The sequence below is a fragment of the Bidens hawaiensis genome, unplaced genomic scaffold (assembly GCF_021521415.1).
Source record: "Bidens hawaiensis isolate Kalapana, Puna unplaced genomic scaffold, B.hawaiensis_p1.1 tig00011830_1, whole genome shotgun sequence".
In the NCBI taxonomy this organism is placed as follows: Eukaryota; Viridiplantae; Streptophyta; class Magnoliopsida; order Asterales; family Asteraceae; genus Bidens; species Bidens hawaiensis.
The window spans coordinates 590,018-609,941 of NW_027491942.1; the positions used below are offsets into that span (position 1 = coordinate 590,018).

Below are 19,924 nucleotides of genomic sequence, written 5' to 3' on the forward strand. Positions count from 1 at the left end.
CCTGGAAAGGCAAAACCTTATCCAGACCCTTATAACGCTAGATCAAATACCCTTTAATCAAACTTTTTTTTTTGTTTAAAATTAACAGAACTATATATTTAATTACTACCCTTTGGGGAGCAATGTATATTATTTAGTCAGTTTATTTTTATAAATATTTTAGATTTTCATAGATTTTATTTTAATTCCTTTAGAGCATTCTTATTTGAATCTCTCTCTCTTTCTACATAATTTAATAAAAAACACATTTTCTCTAAATTTTCTTTATTTTTTAAAATCACACACATTCGATTCTCTATGTGTATCTACATCTTACTCACAAACACTTATTTTATGTTTTTTTTTTGTTTTATACACTCAAAAATTATATTGATTGATGAATATAACCCTCTACATATAGAGTCACTATTACTTTTTATCTAAAATAATTCATCTGATCAATCTTTATTTAGCTTGCTTAAATAACCAGAATGGCCCTCATACAATTTTAATATAACTTTTAACACATTTTGTAATACAAGTTGGGGATATTTCTAAACACTTATTTTGTCAAAGACATCCTCAATACTCAAAACATCTTTTAAAATGTGAAAAGATACTATCTCAGTTTTAGGTATATATATTTATAGAATTAAAAATACATTTTTAAATCACCCGATAATATTAGGATGTTACAATAGCTTGAGGAATGAAATTAATTATTTGACAATACACATTGAAAGCTAAGTTTAAGCATTGAATTTCTGATAGTGTAATGAAAGAAGTGCTTATGATTATAGACAAGAAATGAAATAAAATACGAATAAGACATATACCAAAGATGCAAAGAAATATTAAATCCAATAGCTATCACATATTTTTTACAAGAAATGACAAGTCACGTATTTTATTTTGAACATAAATTCTTATTCATTTAATCTAATAATTTAATTCTCTCATGACCATTTTCATTACACGAGATCACATCAAATTATTTGTCAATTAACTAAAACCGATGTAACATGCTAGTGCAGTAGTTTCAAAACTAATAGACCCAACATGTGTTAACAATGAACCAAAGATTCGATAATAAAGACCGTTTAAATTATATTTTATTGTTAATTTGTCTATCTTTTTCCTTGGCTCTTTTAGCTACTTCCTTAGCTTCCTCTAACACGGGTTCCATTATATCCTCTATCTTGTCCTCCATATCTTGAACCTGATTACCAGGAGAAATAAAACTGTTTACATCATCTTGCTTATATATATATCTTAATTATTACGAGCTGTCAATCAACTTGCAATCAGCCAACCCATTTATTTCTTATATATATATATCTTAATTATTACGAGCTGTCAATCAACTTGCAATCAGCCAACCCATTTAAAATAAATGGGTTGCATGTCGTGTTTAGTGCGCCCTAAAAAAACCCAGAATTACAATAGAACATATCCAAACTGTTAACACACTTTAATTCTCTCAAAATTGCTATGTTCCCCAAGTTAAATTGCCCCTACGGGCCAAGGCTTGTTATAACTTTTAATAAAGCATTTGAACAAGCCACCCCAAAAATTGGGATACTCCATATAAGTCCTCCTACTATAATAAAAATGCCAAAAAGGCTATTTAATTATTAAAGTTGGGTCAATGGTAGTTGCCGAAGGCTGACTTCGTCACTTGGAGGCTTGTGGCGGCTATCGGTTTTTGGATGATAGAGGTTGGTTTGTGCCGTTCAATATACAAAAAAAAAAAAAAAAACATAAGAAAGAAAAGAAAAGAAAGTTTGGTTTGTAATAAGTGTGTACATACGATGACTCGTTCATCAGTTATTGATCATATCAGCTCATTAAAAACTCTAGTGTGAGTAATAAATAATAAGCTATTAAGTTCGAGCTTACGAGTCAAGCTGGGTTTAGTAAAATATAACTTACAAATGAGCCGTGCTTGAAATCTTGTAAGTTAAATGAACTAAACTCGAGCTTAGACTCGGATTGACTCTGTTGATTTTACACCCCTACTTGTGTTATAAAAATTTTATAAAATGCACTATTAGACGAACTTTAATTATGAATTAATTAATGTTAGTTAAATTTTCTTAATTGATTATACATTTAGGTAGCAATTGATGTATACTTTTTCAAAACATTTTTATATAGTTTGGAGCTTCTTTTAAAAATTTCGCTCACTTTAGTGTAAGTCTTCTTACCATGTTATCTTAAAAAATGCGTCATTCTCCGTAGTTGATTGTGCGTCAATGGGTCAACTAAATTTAATAGTATAAATTTTTTTTAAATAAAATTGAATGTTTATTTTTATTAATTTTATGTTACCAAGGTAAGTATTTAAAATGGCTAACTCACACACAATTTAATTTTACATCTAAATATTCATACTAAACGATGCATTTTCAATGCATTGGTGCCATTAGGCTGAAAAGTCCAGTGATACTTGACAGGCACTTAAAATATTCGTTGCTAAATTTATTCAAAAACATATATGATGTTTCTAAAGTTGAATAGAAGGACCACGTTGGTACTATTTTATCTAAAGAAAAGAGTTGATATGCACGCTTCATTATTTATATTTCTCGTAATTCATTACGTATATTTAAATTTTTAGTGTGTTAATTAGGTTTCAGATATTAAACTAAAAAATAAAATAAACTAGTTTTGAGGAAATCTAGTAATTACATGATTTTGAAGTTTAATAAAATAATATTCATTTTCTATAATATCCGAATATAATAATTAATATGACACGTATATAGAAGTCGTGAACAATTTTTTAAATGTTATCTTTGAACATTATTTACATTTTGACCAAATAATTTAAGAAAAAAACAAACTAACCTTGTCGATGAAATCACCGGCGGTCTGAGCATCCTTTTCAACCTTTTCAGCAACATTTTCGATGAAATCAAGAGTCTTCTTAAGCTCACTGCCCTCCGGCAGCTCATCCTCGAGTTCTTCGACCACCTTGTCCACCTTATCCGCCACCGCCTCCACCACCTCCGTTAAATGCTCCGCTGTGTCCACTATCTGGTCAACTTTCTCTACAACATAATCATCACAGCTTTTTTGAAACATTTACTTTTTCATTCAATAAAAAACACAGTGTTTACATCGATCAATACAGAATGCAAACTAGCACAAGTTGCGCCGCTAGCTGTTTAAGGATCACGACATTATATATTTGGAAGTATTTTTTAAAATATTTATGGATCCACAACAATATTTAAAAGTGTTTAAAAGCTTACGTATAAGTAACTTTAATCGGCTTCCTTTAGTGGTAACTAAGGGTATAATAAAAGTCATCAAGATCCCAATAACCCAATTTTTCCTGCCAAAAATAAAATAAAAATTTAACTAAGAACATAAAAATTGATAAATATTAATATATATACTTTTGAAGTTTGGATCTAAGCTTGGGAATACCAAGAACCGAAAGGAGAACCAGGAGGTGGCGGTGGAGGTGGAGGTGTTGCGGTGGGATCGACGTTGGCGTAAACTATCATTAAGTTCCATCTAGTAGCCGCGGATGTGATCGGTGGCACGGTGGTCTTGGTGGCGGGAAAACAAGAAATGGGGTTGAATGGAAGGTTGAGATGGGATCTATGAATTAGGTTTTGAGGCAAATTTAATTTAGAAATTGTGTTTTGAGAATGAAAAGACTTTGTGATCGACATGGTTTATGAATTTGAGGATTTTGGAAGTGTTTTTGTGGCAATATTATGAGGCAGACTGGTAGTTGAAACCATGTATGAAATGGATACAGAAATATAGACAATGGTGTGCTTATTTTTAATTTGTTTTAGTTATAAATAATGGAATATAGTAATTTAAAGATTGGAACGTAGTGGCATGTAATCACGTGCTTTTGTAAAAAAATATTTATGGGGTTTTCGGTAGAAGGCATGGTTTTACATTTGTACCCTTGGGGCATCTTGTGGTTAGAGAATCCACATTGTGAGTTTGGTGTGTTTTTTATAAGTGATGGGATGATCTAAAGGGGAGTGGACATAGTAGGTGATTTTGACACACACACACACAAAACAAGACACAATTTAAGAAGGGGTTTAATGATCGTGAATGATGAGGGTGTGGTTTTTGAGCTGGTTTTGGTTGTACAAGAGGCCCAAGGAGAGTGGGAAGGTGTTTGCTAAAGCTAGTTTTGAATCCAATATGTCATGACAAGGTTTTATAATGAGAGAGAAAATGACAAAAATGGTTCTCACTTCCTAAATGAGCTAATGCACATGAACCGGTATTAGTAGAGTGATAACCTCATACGTAGCATCCCCGATACATATGACACTCATGTGTTTGGCCTCTCATACATATGATACATGTTAAGAAGTTCTAACATACAAATAGACCGTTTTGAAATAAGCTTTACATCAATTGACTCGTATCATTTTTACGATCAAAAGTCCTAAAATATCAGTTTGAAACTTGGAAAAAAAAATGTGACGGCGTTAAAGTGTTTTTTATGGAGGGCAATTGAGACAAAATAATTAAAAGGTTGGACTGTTGGTATTGATTTTAAAGGTGATATAATTATCAACTAATACACAAAATGTGAGATTATTTATTTCCGATTTGCCTTTATTTTATAAAGTTTTATATGTAGTATTTTACATTTAAGTAATAGGTGTTGCATAGCCGTTGGAAATATGGGAAGCAAATAAACAATTGAACATGTAATTGTTGATGTTTATTGAATAGTTATTTTAATAGATTATCTTATGCCCATAATAATCCATTAAATTCACGAGTTAAATGATTCATTCAGGATCCGTCAGTCAGAGGAACGTGGGTCGGGTCCATTTGACCTAAAAAGAGAATACAAAAAATATGACGTTACCTGATCAACCACCAACACAATCAATAGGCATCCTGCTAATTGGAATAATAAGACAATATAGTACATCACTAGTTTGTGCTTGTTAAAATATCTATAAAAGCTTATCATAACACCACTACTAGAAAACTTTATATTTGCTACCTCATATTGTGGGTCGCAAAATTTGCAAACCGCAAATGACCTGTTTTCTTAGTGATAAGAAGTGTAAATTGCATGGTTGGTGATTAATTTTTTCAATTGGGGTCATATTTTCCCGATCTTTACATATGGATCTGTTAGCATGGTTTCTAATCAGGTTGGGTCGCCATTATTAAATAAGTACGTGTGTATGCGTTAATTCCCTAGTTCACAATCTAGATGCTCTCATATCCATTTTTTCAATTGGTGACGGAAGTACACTTTCGCGGGCAAGATTGGCGCATAACGAGAGCTAAAGGAGGACGGAGACGATGGGGAAAAGGTTCTTCTCCATCATATTCACATCATACGTCAATCCCACCCCCGTAACCGTCCCTCCGCCACCTTTGCTATGTTATCCAACGAAGGTTTGTATGTGCACCTCCTCAAGAAAGCATGTTTAGTGGATTTTGGATGAACAATATTCTATGCAAACGGTATGTGATGGTTGTGGGGTTTACATTTATTTATAACAAGTTGGATTTACGGAGTGAATTCCGGTTATTCAAATTTCAAAATTCAAAAGTGAATTCGAAATTATATACAGTTAAAACGGATTCTTAGAAAATTCAATATTATCAAAACAAAAACAATAAAAGATTATATCTAGTGCAAATTCCAATAAAATTCACAAATCCAATTAGAATTATTTGAACTCGAGTACGTTACAGCTAGATAACGTTTGATATGTAATAAAGAATGAAATGTAATGCCTTATTATGAGAGAATGAGAAAAATGTGTTTGGTTGGTAAAGGAATTACATATTTCATTTCATTCCTCTTAAACACCCAAAATTCATTCCTTCCACCCCCTCCCTTTCATTTCATTCAATCTTTCACCCGACATCACCTCCATCACCCACCACCACCTACCACCCACCATCGCCACCACCGCCAGAACTAACCATTTTGCCACACCGTCATCACTACAGCCAGCCGACCACCACCTACCGCCACCAACAAGGATTATCACCCACCGACTAGCACCACTTACCCGACCATCATCACCTTGAAAAAGAAATGGCACGCGCTCATAGCTTGTTTCATCAAGACCATATGTAGTTGAGGAGCTTTCCCTATTATCATGTCATTGCCACGTAAGTGACGGGTGTTTACTAACAAAAAAAAGTCAAATACGCATAATGGTTTAACTAACTAACACAATTATTATTTAACGAATTTTAATATAAAAAATGAATGAGTGAATGCGATTAGTTGGAGAAGCATGTGGTGTTGGATTTATGGACCGGTTCAGTAAAGTCAACGCGGCTGACCAAGTTTTGACCCGTAAGAGTTACACCTTGGGTAACGAACATAAAATCTGCTTAAATTAGTTAACCAGTATTGACGAATTATTAACGAGATTATTATTTATATTGGATATAAATAATAATGTTGATAATGTTTATTTACTAGATAAATACACTTGAAACGGGCTTTTAAACTCGCGTCGGGCTTAATAAAAATAAACGGGCCAGAAGTTGGTTATTAAGGATAATAATGTTTTGATTATTAATATAATAACAAAAAGAAACAACTTTGTTGAAGATCTGGAGCATACCCTAGCCGCAAGTAAAAGTCTTAGATATAACTCCAAGACAAAAAGGCCACGTTTAAAATACGAAACGGAATTGCCGTTGCACCGGTCACCGTTTCAAGTTACCGGCTACCACCGTACGACACCGCGCAGCTCGCGCTGTACTTCGCTGCTGCCACTGACTCGCCATCGCCACTTACACGCCACTCGTTTAGTCACCTAGCGTCGCTCGTTAACTCTCGGTGTCTTAACTGGTTATTTATTAACCAAGGTAAACTTAAATATATCGTTAGTGCAATTATATATTTACTGTTTGACTCGTACTCGTATTGTCTGTAACCGGATCCTGTCGGGTTTAGTTTCGGTGCTGATTAATTGTATACTTTCCGCTGCGTATAATTATTAATTAATGTGATTAATTATTATTTGCCACGTTTATTGAACCAGATTTAATAAACAAAATTTTACTGATCACCATTGAAACCCAACATGTTGCCCCACATCCTCTTGGCTTAACACCCGGCGTTACGCCAGCTCCTACTATTTTGGGTGATGTGGACATGTGGTTACCAATGCAGCGATATATTTTTTAATTTCAATCATGCTTCTAAGACTGTCCGTTGCGGAGCTTCAACCACAGCGCTAGCTGGTGGCTCGCTGCCATGCTGGTCGCGAACACCGCAATGGTGTTGGGTGAAGGGAGGTGCTAACGAGCCGACGCCAGCATACTCGTATGAGAAAATATACCCGTTGGCTGCTTTGGGAAAAGGTGGAAGGTTACATATCATTTTAATTTTAAATCTTATCTATTTAAACCGTTTTAACATTTAAAAATTATTCACCACCTTCCTTTCTCCCTACATCCTTAAAAAATCGTCATCATTTCTTTCTACACCTGTTAAATAATCTTCTTCATTTCTTCATTTTTTTAAAAACACGGATCCATGGTAAAATTGCTACTGTTTAGGTATATCCTTCAATCATGATTACGTGTATAACACGGAACTTGCGCAAGGGCCTCGGAATGAAGATGTTAGAAATAAATTTATAAATGTTTAAATTACATCGAAACAAGGCAAGCGGGCAATAAACTGCGCCGCTACCCCTTTTTGAATTGCAAAACCCAATCTTTTAAAAAATACATTTGCTGATCTTGGAGTCATAACATTACTATGCATTACACGCTGAACACAGGTAAGTAGCTCCACAGCTTCAGGCGCGAGGAAACCAAAAGTGTCAAAAGCAAACGGAAGAAATACATGTTGGTTGTTGTAACATCTCGGGAATACCCTGATCAATTTTGGGCTAAAAGGGGACAATTCTGAAACCTAAAGGATTGAAAATGAAAAATTGGATTTTTCAGACCCATCGCGCTATGCGATGGGTAGATAAATAGGATCATCGCGCTACGCGATGCAGATTCCCAGAAAGCCAAGAAAAGGGGGGCGCCGCGCTACGCGACGACCCGGAGTCAGATGGGCATCGCGCTACGCGATATCCCATTAAGTAATCAGGGCCACGTGGCCAACAACGTGTCAACACGTGGCATCACCTTGTCAATTGCGGCGTCGCGCTACGCGATGGCCTAAGGAAAAGACCATCGCGCTACGCGACGGTCCCCAAAACTTTGCCTATAAAAGGGGGCTACGGGTTTAAACCCCATTCATTCCACAATCACATTCACAAACACACACTTAGTGTTGGAGAACGTGCCCGAGTGCCGTGAAGTTCCAAGGTCCATTTTCTTGAAGTTCGTGTAAGTATTGGGGATATAACGAGCTGTAGAGCAGTTAAGCGAGTTAAGAGCGAAGTTCTGCCAACTAAGCAATCATTCTGCCTTAGCATAAGTATTCCAAGCATTCACTAAGGTAGAATCTAAGTTTAAGTTATTGTTAATCATATTATAATAGCATAGACTCAGTCAAGGCTATGGCCTTTAACCTTGAAAGTATTTTCAAAAGCATTCACAAACAGATTTCAATCAAGCATTATGTTTATAAATATAATGTTATACAAAACTATATTTTGACGGACATGTAGTAACTGGAAGGGGGATATCATTAGTAGACTCTTTCTTGCCTAAGGTAAGTGATTTGTACACATCCCAATCAACCGCGGGTCCCGTTTACTTACCTTAAGAAGTTTGCCAACGTGATAGACTCTATTAGGCCAAAGCATGCTATACCAAACGTCACCCAAATACAATCATGATTTCGAAATACATTCACAAACCTAATCAAGGTTAAAACCAGACTTAAAGTCTGCAGTCTAATCAAGAAAAACCGTTAAGCCTATGCAGTCAAAGGCTACGTGGCTGCGGGCTAATGGTCATATATAGTTTCTCCGGAATGGGCTACGTGGCTCGGAGACTTGTGTGTGTAGGGCAGTGTCACAATACCAGAAATAGAAATATTTCTGCTGAGCAATGTCAAGAAAACTATATTTGTATTATAATTGTTATTTAAAATGCTTTTAGAGTCAACGATTCACCAGCATATCGCTGACGTATTTTTCCCCACATTACAGGTAAGCAAGCATAGTACATATAACAAGGCATAAGAGTCATTTATGGAGTTAGATGCTCGCAGATGGTGATGGCTCAGTTTTAAATAAATAAAATATTATAACAAGAATAACCAAGGTTTGTAAACCAAATACTTGGATATTTATTATCCAAAAGAATTTTCAAAATAAATTAATATTTTATTGTAATCAAAGACTTCTGCTAATAACTTGCAGCTCTGATATATTTTCAAAACAGGTACCAACTATGGGTGTCACACCTAGGCCCTAAATCGAGGTGTGACAGTTGTCAAGACACGCCTTCTCATGTTTTGCCAGCTTGCCTGAATTAGCTTTTAATGCGGCTTGACCGGCTGCGAAACCACTACTCTTTAAGCCCACCAAAGGGGAAACTTCTGTTAAATCCACACACACACATGTTTTCCTCCTATCCATCCAAACACCAAAATGTCAGTCGGTCGAAGAGATGATCTTCCCTCCGACGGGTCAGTCAGAAAATAAATGATCTCATAAAGGTTCCAAGAACTTGTCGATGCGGCCTTTCAACGAAGGAGCGAGAGGTTAGAGGGGAATGGGCGAGCGAGGCAACCGTTTTGAAATGTGTAACAACTCCTTGGACCAAAGATGACAAAACGACTTTGTGATGTGCTTGGATAGAAATATTCCATGATCGAAAATGGGGTATCAAAAAAGCAAAATATTTTAGACTAAAGTATGAGAGTTGTTCTACACGCTCGTGGGAAGTGGAGCACGTATTCATGATATGATATTGGGACTGTGGTCCGAAATTCAAAATTTTGTCGGATTGTTTACGAATCCACATAACAGAAACAACCGTCAAATGTGGCCGAGTGGGAGAGATAATCTTCAAGTTTACCAATTCACTTGTGAAGAATGGAAAGCCGATGTGTTGAGTAGGTACAAGATGGTTAATTCGTTTAACGAGGACTATTTGTGAAAAATACTCAAGCTGTGCTCGAGTTAATTGGACTTGAGACGGAAACAGGGCTGAAGCGTATAAAAACTACTTCGTCCGGTGCATACGTCTCCTCAAGTAGCTAGATGCTCATATAGGAATCGACCTAAAAGTGGCCGGGCATGAAGCGACAGAAGAGGCACCACGTCGATCAGCCGGAAAGGACCGAGAAAAAAGAACAACTACTAATGCCAATGTAGAATGTAGCACTGACCTCCATAAAATATCAAGTGGTATCGCGTTGGTGGCGCATGTGAAACTTGCTAAACAATGGACGAGGAATTTGGACTTTCTTACCAAAGACTTCAGCAACCTATTGCCAAGTCACCAAGCGTTTTTTTGAAAAAGAACAGTAGCTTATTCAAAAGGAAATAGAAATAGATCAAAGAGCTAGAGAATAATTTTGCAATTTTTTTATGTAATTCTTGTTTATTTTTTTTATGATGTTTAATGTTTTATCTTTTATCAGAAAACTATCTTTTAATTTATATACTTGCTTTAAATTTTCAAAACAAAAGAATAATAATAATAATAATAATAAAATGAAACTTGCTCAGTCTTTCACCCACCCAAACCACAACAGGCTTAGATGGTTTCAACAGAGGATTTATCTAATACCTGACCAGCACTAGATGAAACAATATTAAAGAATAAATTCTGAGAGGGACCTCACCACAAAACACTATCTAAGTTCTACCCAACTACCTAAGTCCACACCTATGGGTGGCTTTTGTGGCATGCTCATATGGGCTTTTGTGGCGTGCTCATATGGACAATAACACTAATTGCATGATGATGTGTTTTTTAAGGGTAGTGACAAAATTCCTCCTTTCTATTGATCGATGTTCAGCAAAGCATGATATGCTTAGTACTCTTCCCTTACCTCCGTAAAAAAAAGTATTTAAAGTAGAAGAGTCACAAATGATAAATCAAAACTGTATAATCTCAAACCAAACATATTTATTACCCATAGATGAAAGACTCAATCAGTAATATTCTCAAAATTTACGGATGAAATCAATGTGATGAACATTAAACTACATAACAGTGACTTTTTGTGTAAAATATAAAGAGATTATGAACTCTTTATTCCTCTAGTCAACAGCCAACACAGACTAAAACAAGCACACTTCGAGTTTAGCCCATTTTAGAACAACTTCACCAAAGCCCAAGCTAAAACAACCCCAAACACAACCTTCCTAAGCCCGGCATACTGAGCCCACAACCGCTATGGCCGGCTTATCTCACTCAATATACATGTTTAACGCAAAACATAAGAATAAACCAAACATTAGACAAAATGAAATAAAAAGACGTGTTTGATAATGAGTTGATCTTTTCAACAAGAGGTGAAAGAACACTTTTATCCCTCTTATTATCGATATATGAAAAAATATTATTGAATACCCAACCATGTCAGATTCCCTTTCCTCTCCCCCACCCGCGTTATATTCTTCACACTTCGATTCAAAAATTCAATCTCTGACTATGCTTTTGGTTATAGGTTCATTTGTGTTTTGTACGGAAAATCCATGTTACACTTTCCATAACATGGGTCGATTAGGATAGTGTAAATTTACTCGGTCCCCATATATGCTTTGCCCGCACATGAATGACATCTTTTTATAGAGAAGTGTGGGGCCTGTGGGGATAATCTTTAACCACCCATACATATTTGAAAGCGAGTCTAGAAATACATATACCATTCAACATGCATGCTATGTATATATACTCTAAAGTGCCATAACGTAATAATTAAAAAAGTGACAATAACATACCACCTAATATCAACACAAACTATCATGTATGATTAATCCTCTTCACCAATTAACCCACCTAAAATTCTTTCATTTTTATCCACCCCTTTTCTCACACCACCACCACCAAATGGCAATCATCCACCACCGGAAACTCCTCCAAGAACAATATTCCGACCAAAACTCAACGTGTTTCGATTGCGGTCCAACATGCCGATACAAATGCAGCTACCCCGAATTCTACTGGCCGCCGCAGCCTCCACCCACACCGCCCCACACCACCACCGCACATATATCACCTTATGTCATAATAATAGTAACCTTACTTGCCAGTGCATTCCTCTTCTTCAGCTACTACCTCATCATGGTAAGATGCTCTACTCGCTTCCGGCGGGCCCCGTCCACCCCAATCTCCCGCCAAGATCAAGGCTTTCCTGATCAAGAACACGGGTTTGAAGTTGATCATCCCATTTGGTACATCAACACCATTGGCCTCCAACCATCGGTGATCAACTCGATCAGTGTCTTCAGGTACAAAAAAGCCGATAACTTGATCGATTGCACCGATTGTTCTGTTTGCTTGAGCGAGTTTCAAGATAATGAGACGTTACGTTTATTACCCAAATGTAACCATGCATTCCATATTCCTTGTATTGATACGTGGCTAAGTTCACATACCAATTGACCGCTTTGTCGGGCTGGCATTATGAGTTTGAATGATCATAATACTTCCCCGATGAATGGATCGAGCTCAGATACACGGGTGGTGGAGAATTTGGTTGATGATGGTGAGTCTGGTGTACCGGAAATAGAAATTTGTGATGAAAATGAAGATTCGAAAACTGAGTATGAGTCTGCTGCGGCAGCAACAAGGTCGATGTCCATGGATTCTGCAACGATTGCGGATATTATTGTTCGGGAAATTGAAGGAGGCTCCGGAGATTCAATGGTGAATATTGTGAGTCTTGGTGAAATCTGAAGATTAATAGATATGAATTTTGTTTAAACTTTAGGAAAGTTTTTATTTTTTTGGTAAATCAAGATCATGTAATGAAAATACTGTATATATCTGAGTGATATGAATACATAAATTTGTGTTTGGTGGTGACTTTTGATGCTAAGTTTGCTCTGTGATCTATAACTAGTTGTAGTTTATTAAATAATTTGCATATTAACAGTAATTCAAAAATTAATAAAAATATATACAACAAACAAGATTTAATCTGATTTGGTCCTTAGGGGTACACGTGAATTCTTATAAATAAAACCAATAGAATTTCGGTTGATTTGGTACTTTGTGTTGCACGTGAGTTCCAATTTCAAACGGACGGCTAGACTATTAGATAGCGTTTGATATAAATAAATGATATGGGAAATGGAATGAATTATTGTACGGGAAAATTGAAAGAATTAGAAGTGGGAGTTTGGTGTTTGGTCCGGGCACCATAACTTTGAGTTTGACAGTCGCTTTCGATTGTAAGTTTGGTCTCTATGATCTAATAGTAGTTGTAATTTATTAAATAAGCATAGCTACAAAATTTGAATTTTTTTTAAACATACCAATAAAATTGGTCTGATTTGGTGAGTTACACGTGGGTTAAAAAATAAAAAATAAAACTAACAGGATCATTTGGTACTTTGGGCTAAATAAGCAAAAGAGTGGGTATTGTAAAAAGTCATCCAATGGTATCGAATAAAGAATCCACTTTGTAACAAGTCATCCGACTGATACTTTCTAACCCAGATTAACAGAGAACGAATTGCAACTAGGGCTGTTCAAAAAGTTTGAGGCTCGAAGCTCGGTCTCGTGGCTCGCTCAAAAAAAGCTCGATTAAAACTGGCTATAAAAAGTTGATTTGAAACATCCTGGGCTGATTTGGATTAGTTTTGTAACTGAGCCAAAATCGACTCTGGCTCGGCTCGAGTCATGGCTCGGCTCGTGGGCTCGATCTTAAGCTCGTTAATTTCAAAATCAAGCTAGAGCCTACTTAAGTTACCTCGTTTAATTTCGAGCCCGAGCTCGAAAACACCCTGGCTCGACTCGGGCTCGACTCGTGAACAGCCCTAATTGCAACCCTCAAGATCCCAAGACCACTCATTTGACAAGTCAGGCCCATTTAACATCCTAAAAAAATGTTGGGCATTCGAGATTACAATGCTTGGATAATTTGAGAATCGTGAACCACTTTCATGTTGAAATAATTCGGTGGTTCTCTAAAATTCTCAATCGGATAAAACTCAGAATGAGACAAGAACTTGGTATGATTTTGTGTGAATTTTCAAGAACCAGAAGAAACAAGAGTCATAACCAATTGATTCAGAATTCGTATTACAGGAATGGGGTCAGAAACTACCGAAGACACTTATCCATTTGAAATTTGGATTTCAATAAAGTTGCGCCCAAATTTGTGACCTATTTTTAAATGTGACAATTTCTGGGAATTAAAATTCTAGTGAATTCGACCCAATCTGCGAGCCCTGCTACAGTGGCATTGGCCCGGACCCCCCCCCCCCCCCCAATATCAAGGGCCCATTCAGAACCCCCAATGCTTAGGTGTTTCACCCCTAAATGTTATTATAAACTAAAATAAACAGGCACCTCACACCTCTTACTTGTTTGATGAATTTTAATTTAACTTTTTTATGATATATTACGATGTTTCATGAAAATGTACCCATGGAAGTCTATATATATATGTATTGGTCTAAATCATCTATATACGAGGTAATCCAAAGTTAAATACAAATTTACTTACAGTTTCTCAACGTTCATGCTCTAGTTTTATGCCATTGATTGTTTTTTTTAACGGAAAACTCGCACACTCTCTATCTTACTTTAAAATCTAAACTTTTTGTCTACTTTGATACTTGATGAAGCTTCACCCCTTTAGTCTTGTTGTTTTAAGTATATTATTTCAAAGAGGATTTCGTGAGACCCGATGCACTTTACAGGGTTAAAATGGTTACACAACCCAACTTTAGAACTTTAAATCTGATATAAGGACTTAAGGAGATATAAATTGAAATATAATATGAAAACCATGTGAAAGCATGTAACTGAACTAATTCTATTATACGTATGAATTTATTGGATCCATCTCCACTGATTGTTGAGAATATTGCGTGTCATCCTTTAACCTCTTTGTCAACTTATATTCCCCATAGAAGTAAGAAGCAAATCCCCACAACGACAAAACAAGTGCAACTCCTTTCTCGGCTTGAAACTTTTCTTTGTAGAATATAACCGCTAATACTTCTGTTACTGGAAGAAGAACGGCGATTATAATCCCTGATAGCAACGAAGATGCACAAAAGATAACTCCAATAGCTCCCAAAAAGAAGCATTGCCAAATCAAAGCACTAGCACACAATATTGCATAATATTTTATTTGTCCTAGTTCGAAATCTTTTGCCTCCCTTTGAATCACCTACAAACAACCAAATTCACATTCCACAAATGAGTGGCTTTGAACAACTTATAACACTAAATGAAATAAGTTTGTATCAATCGAGAAACTAATATAAGAGATTTTATTACCATATATTATGGATTTATGCATATATTATTGCATATATTGTTTCCTCATTTATTCTTGTTTCCGTTGCTAAGTTTCATCTCTTATCTATCCCCTTGTAATTGTTCATTGAAATATAAAAAAAGTGAGGTATTTGCTGTTAAAAGAAAACGAGTTAAGGATTCAAATACTCTCGTGTACGAGTTTGATTGTATCATGAGTAAAGTGCATGCCGCCAAAAAAAAAGAAAAAGAAAAGAGTCAACTATTATGCACGAAAAGAAACAATATCTACCAACACATTTTACTATACAAACCTATACAAAAATGCAATTTGAATTTTAATAGTTGATACTAATGATTTATCAAGAAACATTAATAATTTTCATTTATGTTGCCAAAGACAGTCACACTCGCATAATAATCATAGAGTTACACTTGATTGTCACTGATATCACACACAAGCAGAACATGCTTTCAACTTTCGCTCAAAATCATTCATTAAGTAAATTCTGGTGGGAGATGATTATCAAGTGGAATTGTCTTTAGCCACACAATATATATAAATTCAGGATGCTATTGATTAAATCGACCATATGATTTATTTTAAGCATTGAGTAATAGTCTAAATCTTAATTAAAATCTAGCTAGCTTGTCTTTATGAGAAGACATACTATATATAAAAAACTTATACAGCTAATTTTCTATAAATACATTGAATAAGAACTCGAACAACTGAACTTTTTGTATATATGACCTAGAATTCCATATATGGCAATCATAATTGAAATTTGGGCATACTCTTGTGGAGATAAGTCAGGGTCTCTTGTTTTTATATGGACTATTGCAAATACGGACAAAGTTGTAGGGCCAAATGTTGAAATGCCCAACCAATTTTCAAAAATTGTTCTAGCTATATATGTGAAGCATTGTTTAAGACAATGACAGTATTTTAGCAACCACGACTAACTGGCGGTGGCTAGCATTTTGATGATTAAGTTAGGTACGACATTAAGGTTTTAAGCTCTAACATCATATGGAACTAAAATATTTTCGAGGTTCCTTTTAAAAATAGAGGTTGCATGTCATTCGCATAGAATATGGTGCACGGGCGGATCTAGGATTGAGCGATAGTTCGCACCGTCGCTCAATTTTTTTCACAAAGTATATTTTTAATATAATTTTTTTTTCTTTTTTAGTTTATGTATTGGCTACTTCTAAACACATTTTATATAACCCCGCTACCTCTTTATGTTATATTTTATTTAATCTAAAATAAAAATCAAACAAAGATTCATTGCATTATTAAAAACTTTTTTTTTATGTGGGGACCTTTGTTTAACGCTTCTTCTTTCTAGTTATAAAAGTTTCTTTTGTTGGTAGTTAAAAAAAACTATTTAAAAGAAGGGATATGTTATTCGTATACCCTTTGGTTATCCACACACCCTACATACGATCGTATAGGGCCTATACTATCGTATGGAACCTTACTTGAAAGGATGTGTGAAGAAGTCAGAGGGTGTGTGGATAACCAAAGCCAAAAAGAATGAGTGAATATGATGTTATAAGAAGTTGTACCTTGAAGTCATTGTTGGCGATCATTCCGACCGTACAAAAGAGGGTTGCTAAAAAAACACATGACTATCTGAATCTCCACCACAAGTGTATACGTAATCTCCTGCTTTGCCTTCTTGTATGTTAGTTCTATCAACGGCAGCACAAACCCATACAACAACGCAGCCGCCACCGTCATCACAAACCCCATCGCATACTCCTTCTTACTCTCTCCCTCCGGCCGGTCACTGCTCGTATGCAACGCCAGAACCGCCGCCCCAACCGTCAACAGCACCACCGCGTTAATCGAATACGCCGTAAACTTTTGTTTCACAAGAATGAAAGCAAACAACGCAACGAAAGCGAGGTGGGGTGCTAGGATTAGGGCTGACGTGGATATGGGGAGGCGGGCGACGCCGTAAGCATAGAGGTAGTCGTCGAGACCCGTGATAAGGCCGATGAATGCAACCGCGAAGAATAACCTTCAAAGTAATGAAAACCCTGTTAGGTGTAGTGCATAATTGATCAACTGCATATAGAAGTATACAGTAATATAGAAGTACAATAATTGGTCAACTATGCAATGCATAATTGATAACTGTATATAGAAGTACAATACAGATATATACAAGGAAAGATAACCTTGGACGCATGTAGATGGCTGTTGTTGGTTTGTTTAATTTTTCGGTTGTACAACGGAGGAAATAGAGGGTTATGAGGAGGATAATGATGACGGGCCAACCCGCGGTTTCTAGGGACGATGATAACCATACGCGGTTGCCGCCGTGGATGAAGTAGAGGCGGGTTATTAATGGGCCGCCGCAGTTTCCGATGGCTAGTAAGATGCAGCTTAGGATTAAGAGGGTGGTGGTTTAACTTTGGCTGTCACTTGTGTGGTGGTGGAACTAGTGGTTTCTTCATGGTTCTCCATGGTGTTAAATTTGTTAAAATTAGTTTTGGGGGAAATAATATAGGATATTATTGTTGACCAATGTTTGTGTGTTGTATTATTGTAAGTGTTTTATATGTGCCCTACGTATCACAAATCCAGAAGGATATATAATTGTGAAGAGTTACGTTGATGAAGCTATACTGACCTCTTAATGCATCTACTATAACAAAAGTTGTCTGAAACGACCAGGTTTTAGCGACAAAAACAAAACATTCCTAAATGGCGTCGGTAGGCAATAGCGGCGACGAGTTGTCACCACATGTCTCGTCGTCATTGCTTTGACGCTAAGGTGGAAACTGTCACCAATTAGTCGTCGCTACAAGATCTGTGGGTCCCGTGACGGATTTAACAACTAAGTTCCCAAGTTAATCTGGACCACTAGCTAACGGAAATCACTAGTGGTTAATCTAGATTTCGGATCTTGGAGTGTTGGTTATTTTCCAAGAAGGTAGGAAAGAAAGTGAGGGTAGAGAGAAAGAGCAGAAAGGGTTTGTGTAGGAGAGTTTGGCAAAAGCTAGTTTTTCATGTAAAGTCTTTACTATTTATATTGAAAGACTTTCATGCTTCTATTCACTTTATTAACGGCTCAATGGGCTTAAACATACAAAGGGCCTCAGGCCCAGACACCAAATAAACAAAATCGACAAGCTACCTAGATACAATATAAACTGTCTAAGTAAATACAAAAGACTAATATACAAAACTGGGTTCTATAAGATTGTCCCTACAAACTTTTTCCAGTTAATAAAAAGGATTAAATGAAATACAATTCCAATCTTTAGTTGACGAAATCTATCAAATACTGTGATTTGAAAGGCTAGATTATTCGCCAAAATCAATCAAATACTTAAACGCAATGAATTTATGTTGCTGTGGGGGTGGGGGTGGGGGGGGGGGGGTTAACTATATATCATGGCTTTTAAACATTAAATAAACATAACTTTGCAACTGAAAACATACACAAGCTTTACACATGAAGGTAACATAATAATGTAGATTGTCTTAACATAACAAAATCATAAAACTTTTAAATTTCTGGATGTCAATCCTCAGCTGGATAACCTTGCCTCAGTGCCAGCCCATCCTTATTCAACCTCGGGTACGTATGTGTTATTGTTGAAATCTGAGTTACATAAGCACTTCATATAGCATCATATATAAGTTACATAAGTTTTTTGCCTAAATCTACCCATTCAAGGATCATAATAACCCCAACTTCAAATGGTTGTCGCCGTTAACTTCACATACACAATTGTATAATTTCTTATTGGCCACAAAGGCATTGCCAACTTCATGCCGTACAAGGGCCTAATGCGTGCTCGTACAAAGGCCTAGATATGAGGGGCTTAACACTTATCCATACGAGGGGCCTAACCATTTACCATGGATTAGACCTTTCACTAAACTTATAAAACATTTATATTAAAACTTCATACTTAACCTTTCTCACGTTCCGATACCCATATGCACCACCCCAAAAACATTTTAAAATGGGTATTTAGAACTCACCTAATAGTCGTTAACTAATTCGTGTTAAGTTGTCTAAGTTGGAACAAACGTCACCCGATCTACATAAAAGTCAATCCACAAAAACTCATCACATACTACAAGTGGCGTGGAAGCACGCAGACAGTGTCGCAGGGACTGTTTGCCTAACTTGCTTTAGGTCTTAAAAGTGTTGCTAAATACCTTGGATTTGTGGTTGATTAACGAATCGTCGTTTACTGTTTTACTCGTTTCAGTCTTATCCTCTAGGTTAACAACCATTATTAAAAAAATATGGGCAGCAAAAGAGTATAAAAAATCTATTATGTTTTAAACCGGTTTGTCAGGTTTATAGCGGTAATTAAAAAAACGGCCGGTACGATTTTTAGCAAACCGTCCAAGAATACCGTGCTCTAAATATCGGTTACCTTATCGAAATCCGGTATAATCAGCTAATACATACTGGTTTTTAAAACATTGCATGTCTACAAAAGATAGTATCTGATAATGCCTGTAAACAAGGTACAATATTTGACATAAATCATTTAAAAGATTAATTAGCTATTATCAAATAGCCATTATCCTAAAAGGATCAAACACTTCTAA

At 36.1% G+C, this 19,924-nt stretch overlaps 1 protein-coding gene and 2 pseudogenes across 1 annotated transcript; 1 reads left to right on the plus strand and 2 right to left on the minus strand.

The window, feature by feature from the left end:
* Nucleotides 1-1,065: 1,065 nt before the first annotated feature.
* Nucleotides 1,066-3,710, minus strand: LOC143539244 (uncharacterized). The gene is made up of 4 exons (XM_077032610.1): nucleotides 3,415-3,710; nucleotides 3,237-3,319; nucleotides 2,830-3,032; nucleotides 1,066-1,198 (listed from the first exon to the last, which is right to left on the minus strand). The coding sequence occupies exons 1-4, from the start codon at nucleotides 3,663-3,665 to the stop codon at nucleotides 1,085-1,087; spliced, it is 651 nt and encodes a 216-aa protein (XP_076888725.1). The 5' UTR covers nucleotides 3,666-3,710; the 3' UTR covers nucleotides 1,066-1,084.
* An 8,107-nt stretch (nucleotides 3,711-11,817) lies between these two features.
* LOC143539222 (RING-H2 finger protein ATL52-like) lies at nucleotides 11,818-12,792 on the plus strand (annotated as a pseudogene).
* Nucleotides 12,793-14,869: 2,077 nt separating this feature from the next.
* Nucleotides 14,870-17,888, minus strand: LOC143539261 (purine permease 1-like; annotated as a pseudogene).
* Nucleotides 17,889-19,924: the final 2,036 nt, after the last annotated feature.

Excerpts from the sequence above, each read along its gene's own strand:
- LOC143539244 (XM_077032610.1), bottom strand. The coding sequence starts at position 3,665 with ATGTCGATCACAAAGTCTTTTCATTCTCAAAACACAATTTCTAAATTA. Across the intron at positions 3,320-3,414 it reads GGTTCTCCTTTCGGTTCTTG|GAAAAATTGGGTTATTGGGA; the intron begins GTATTCCCAAGC and ends TATTTTTGGCAG. Across the intron at positions 1,199-2,829 it reads CCGGTGATTTCATCGACAAG|GTTCAAGATATGGAGGACAA; the intron begins GTTAGTTTGTTT and ends CCTGGTAATCAG.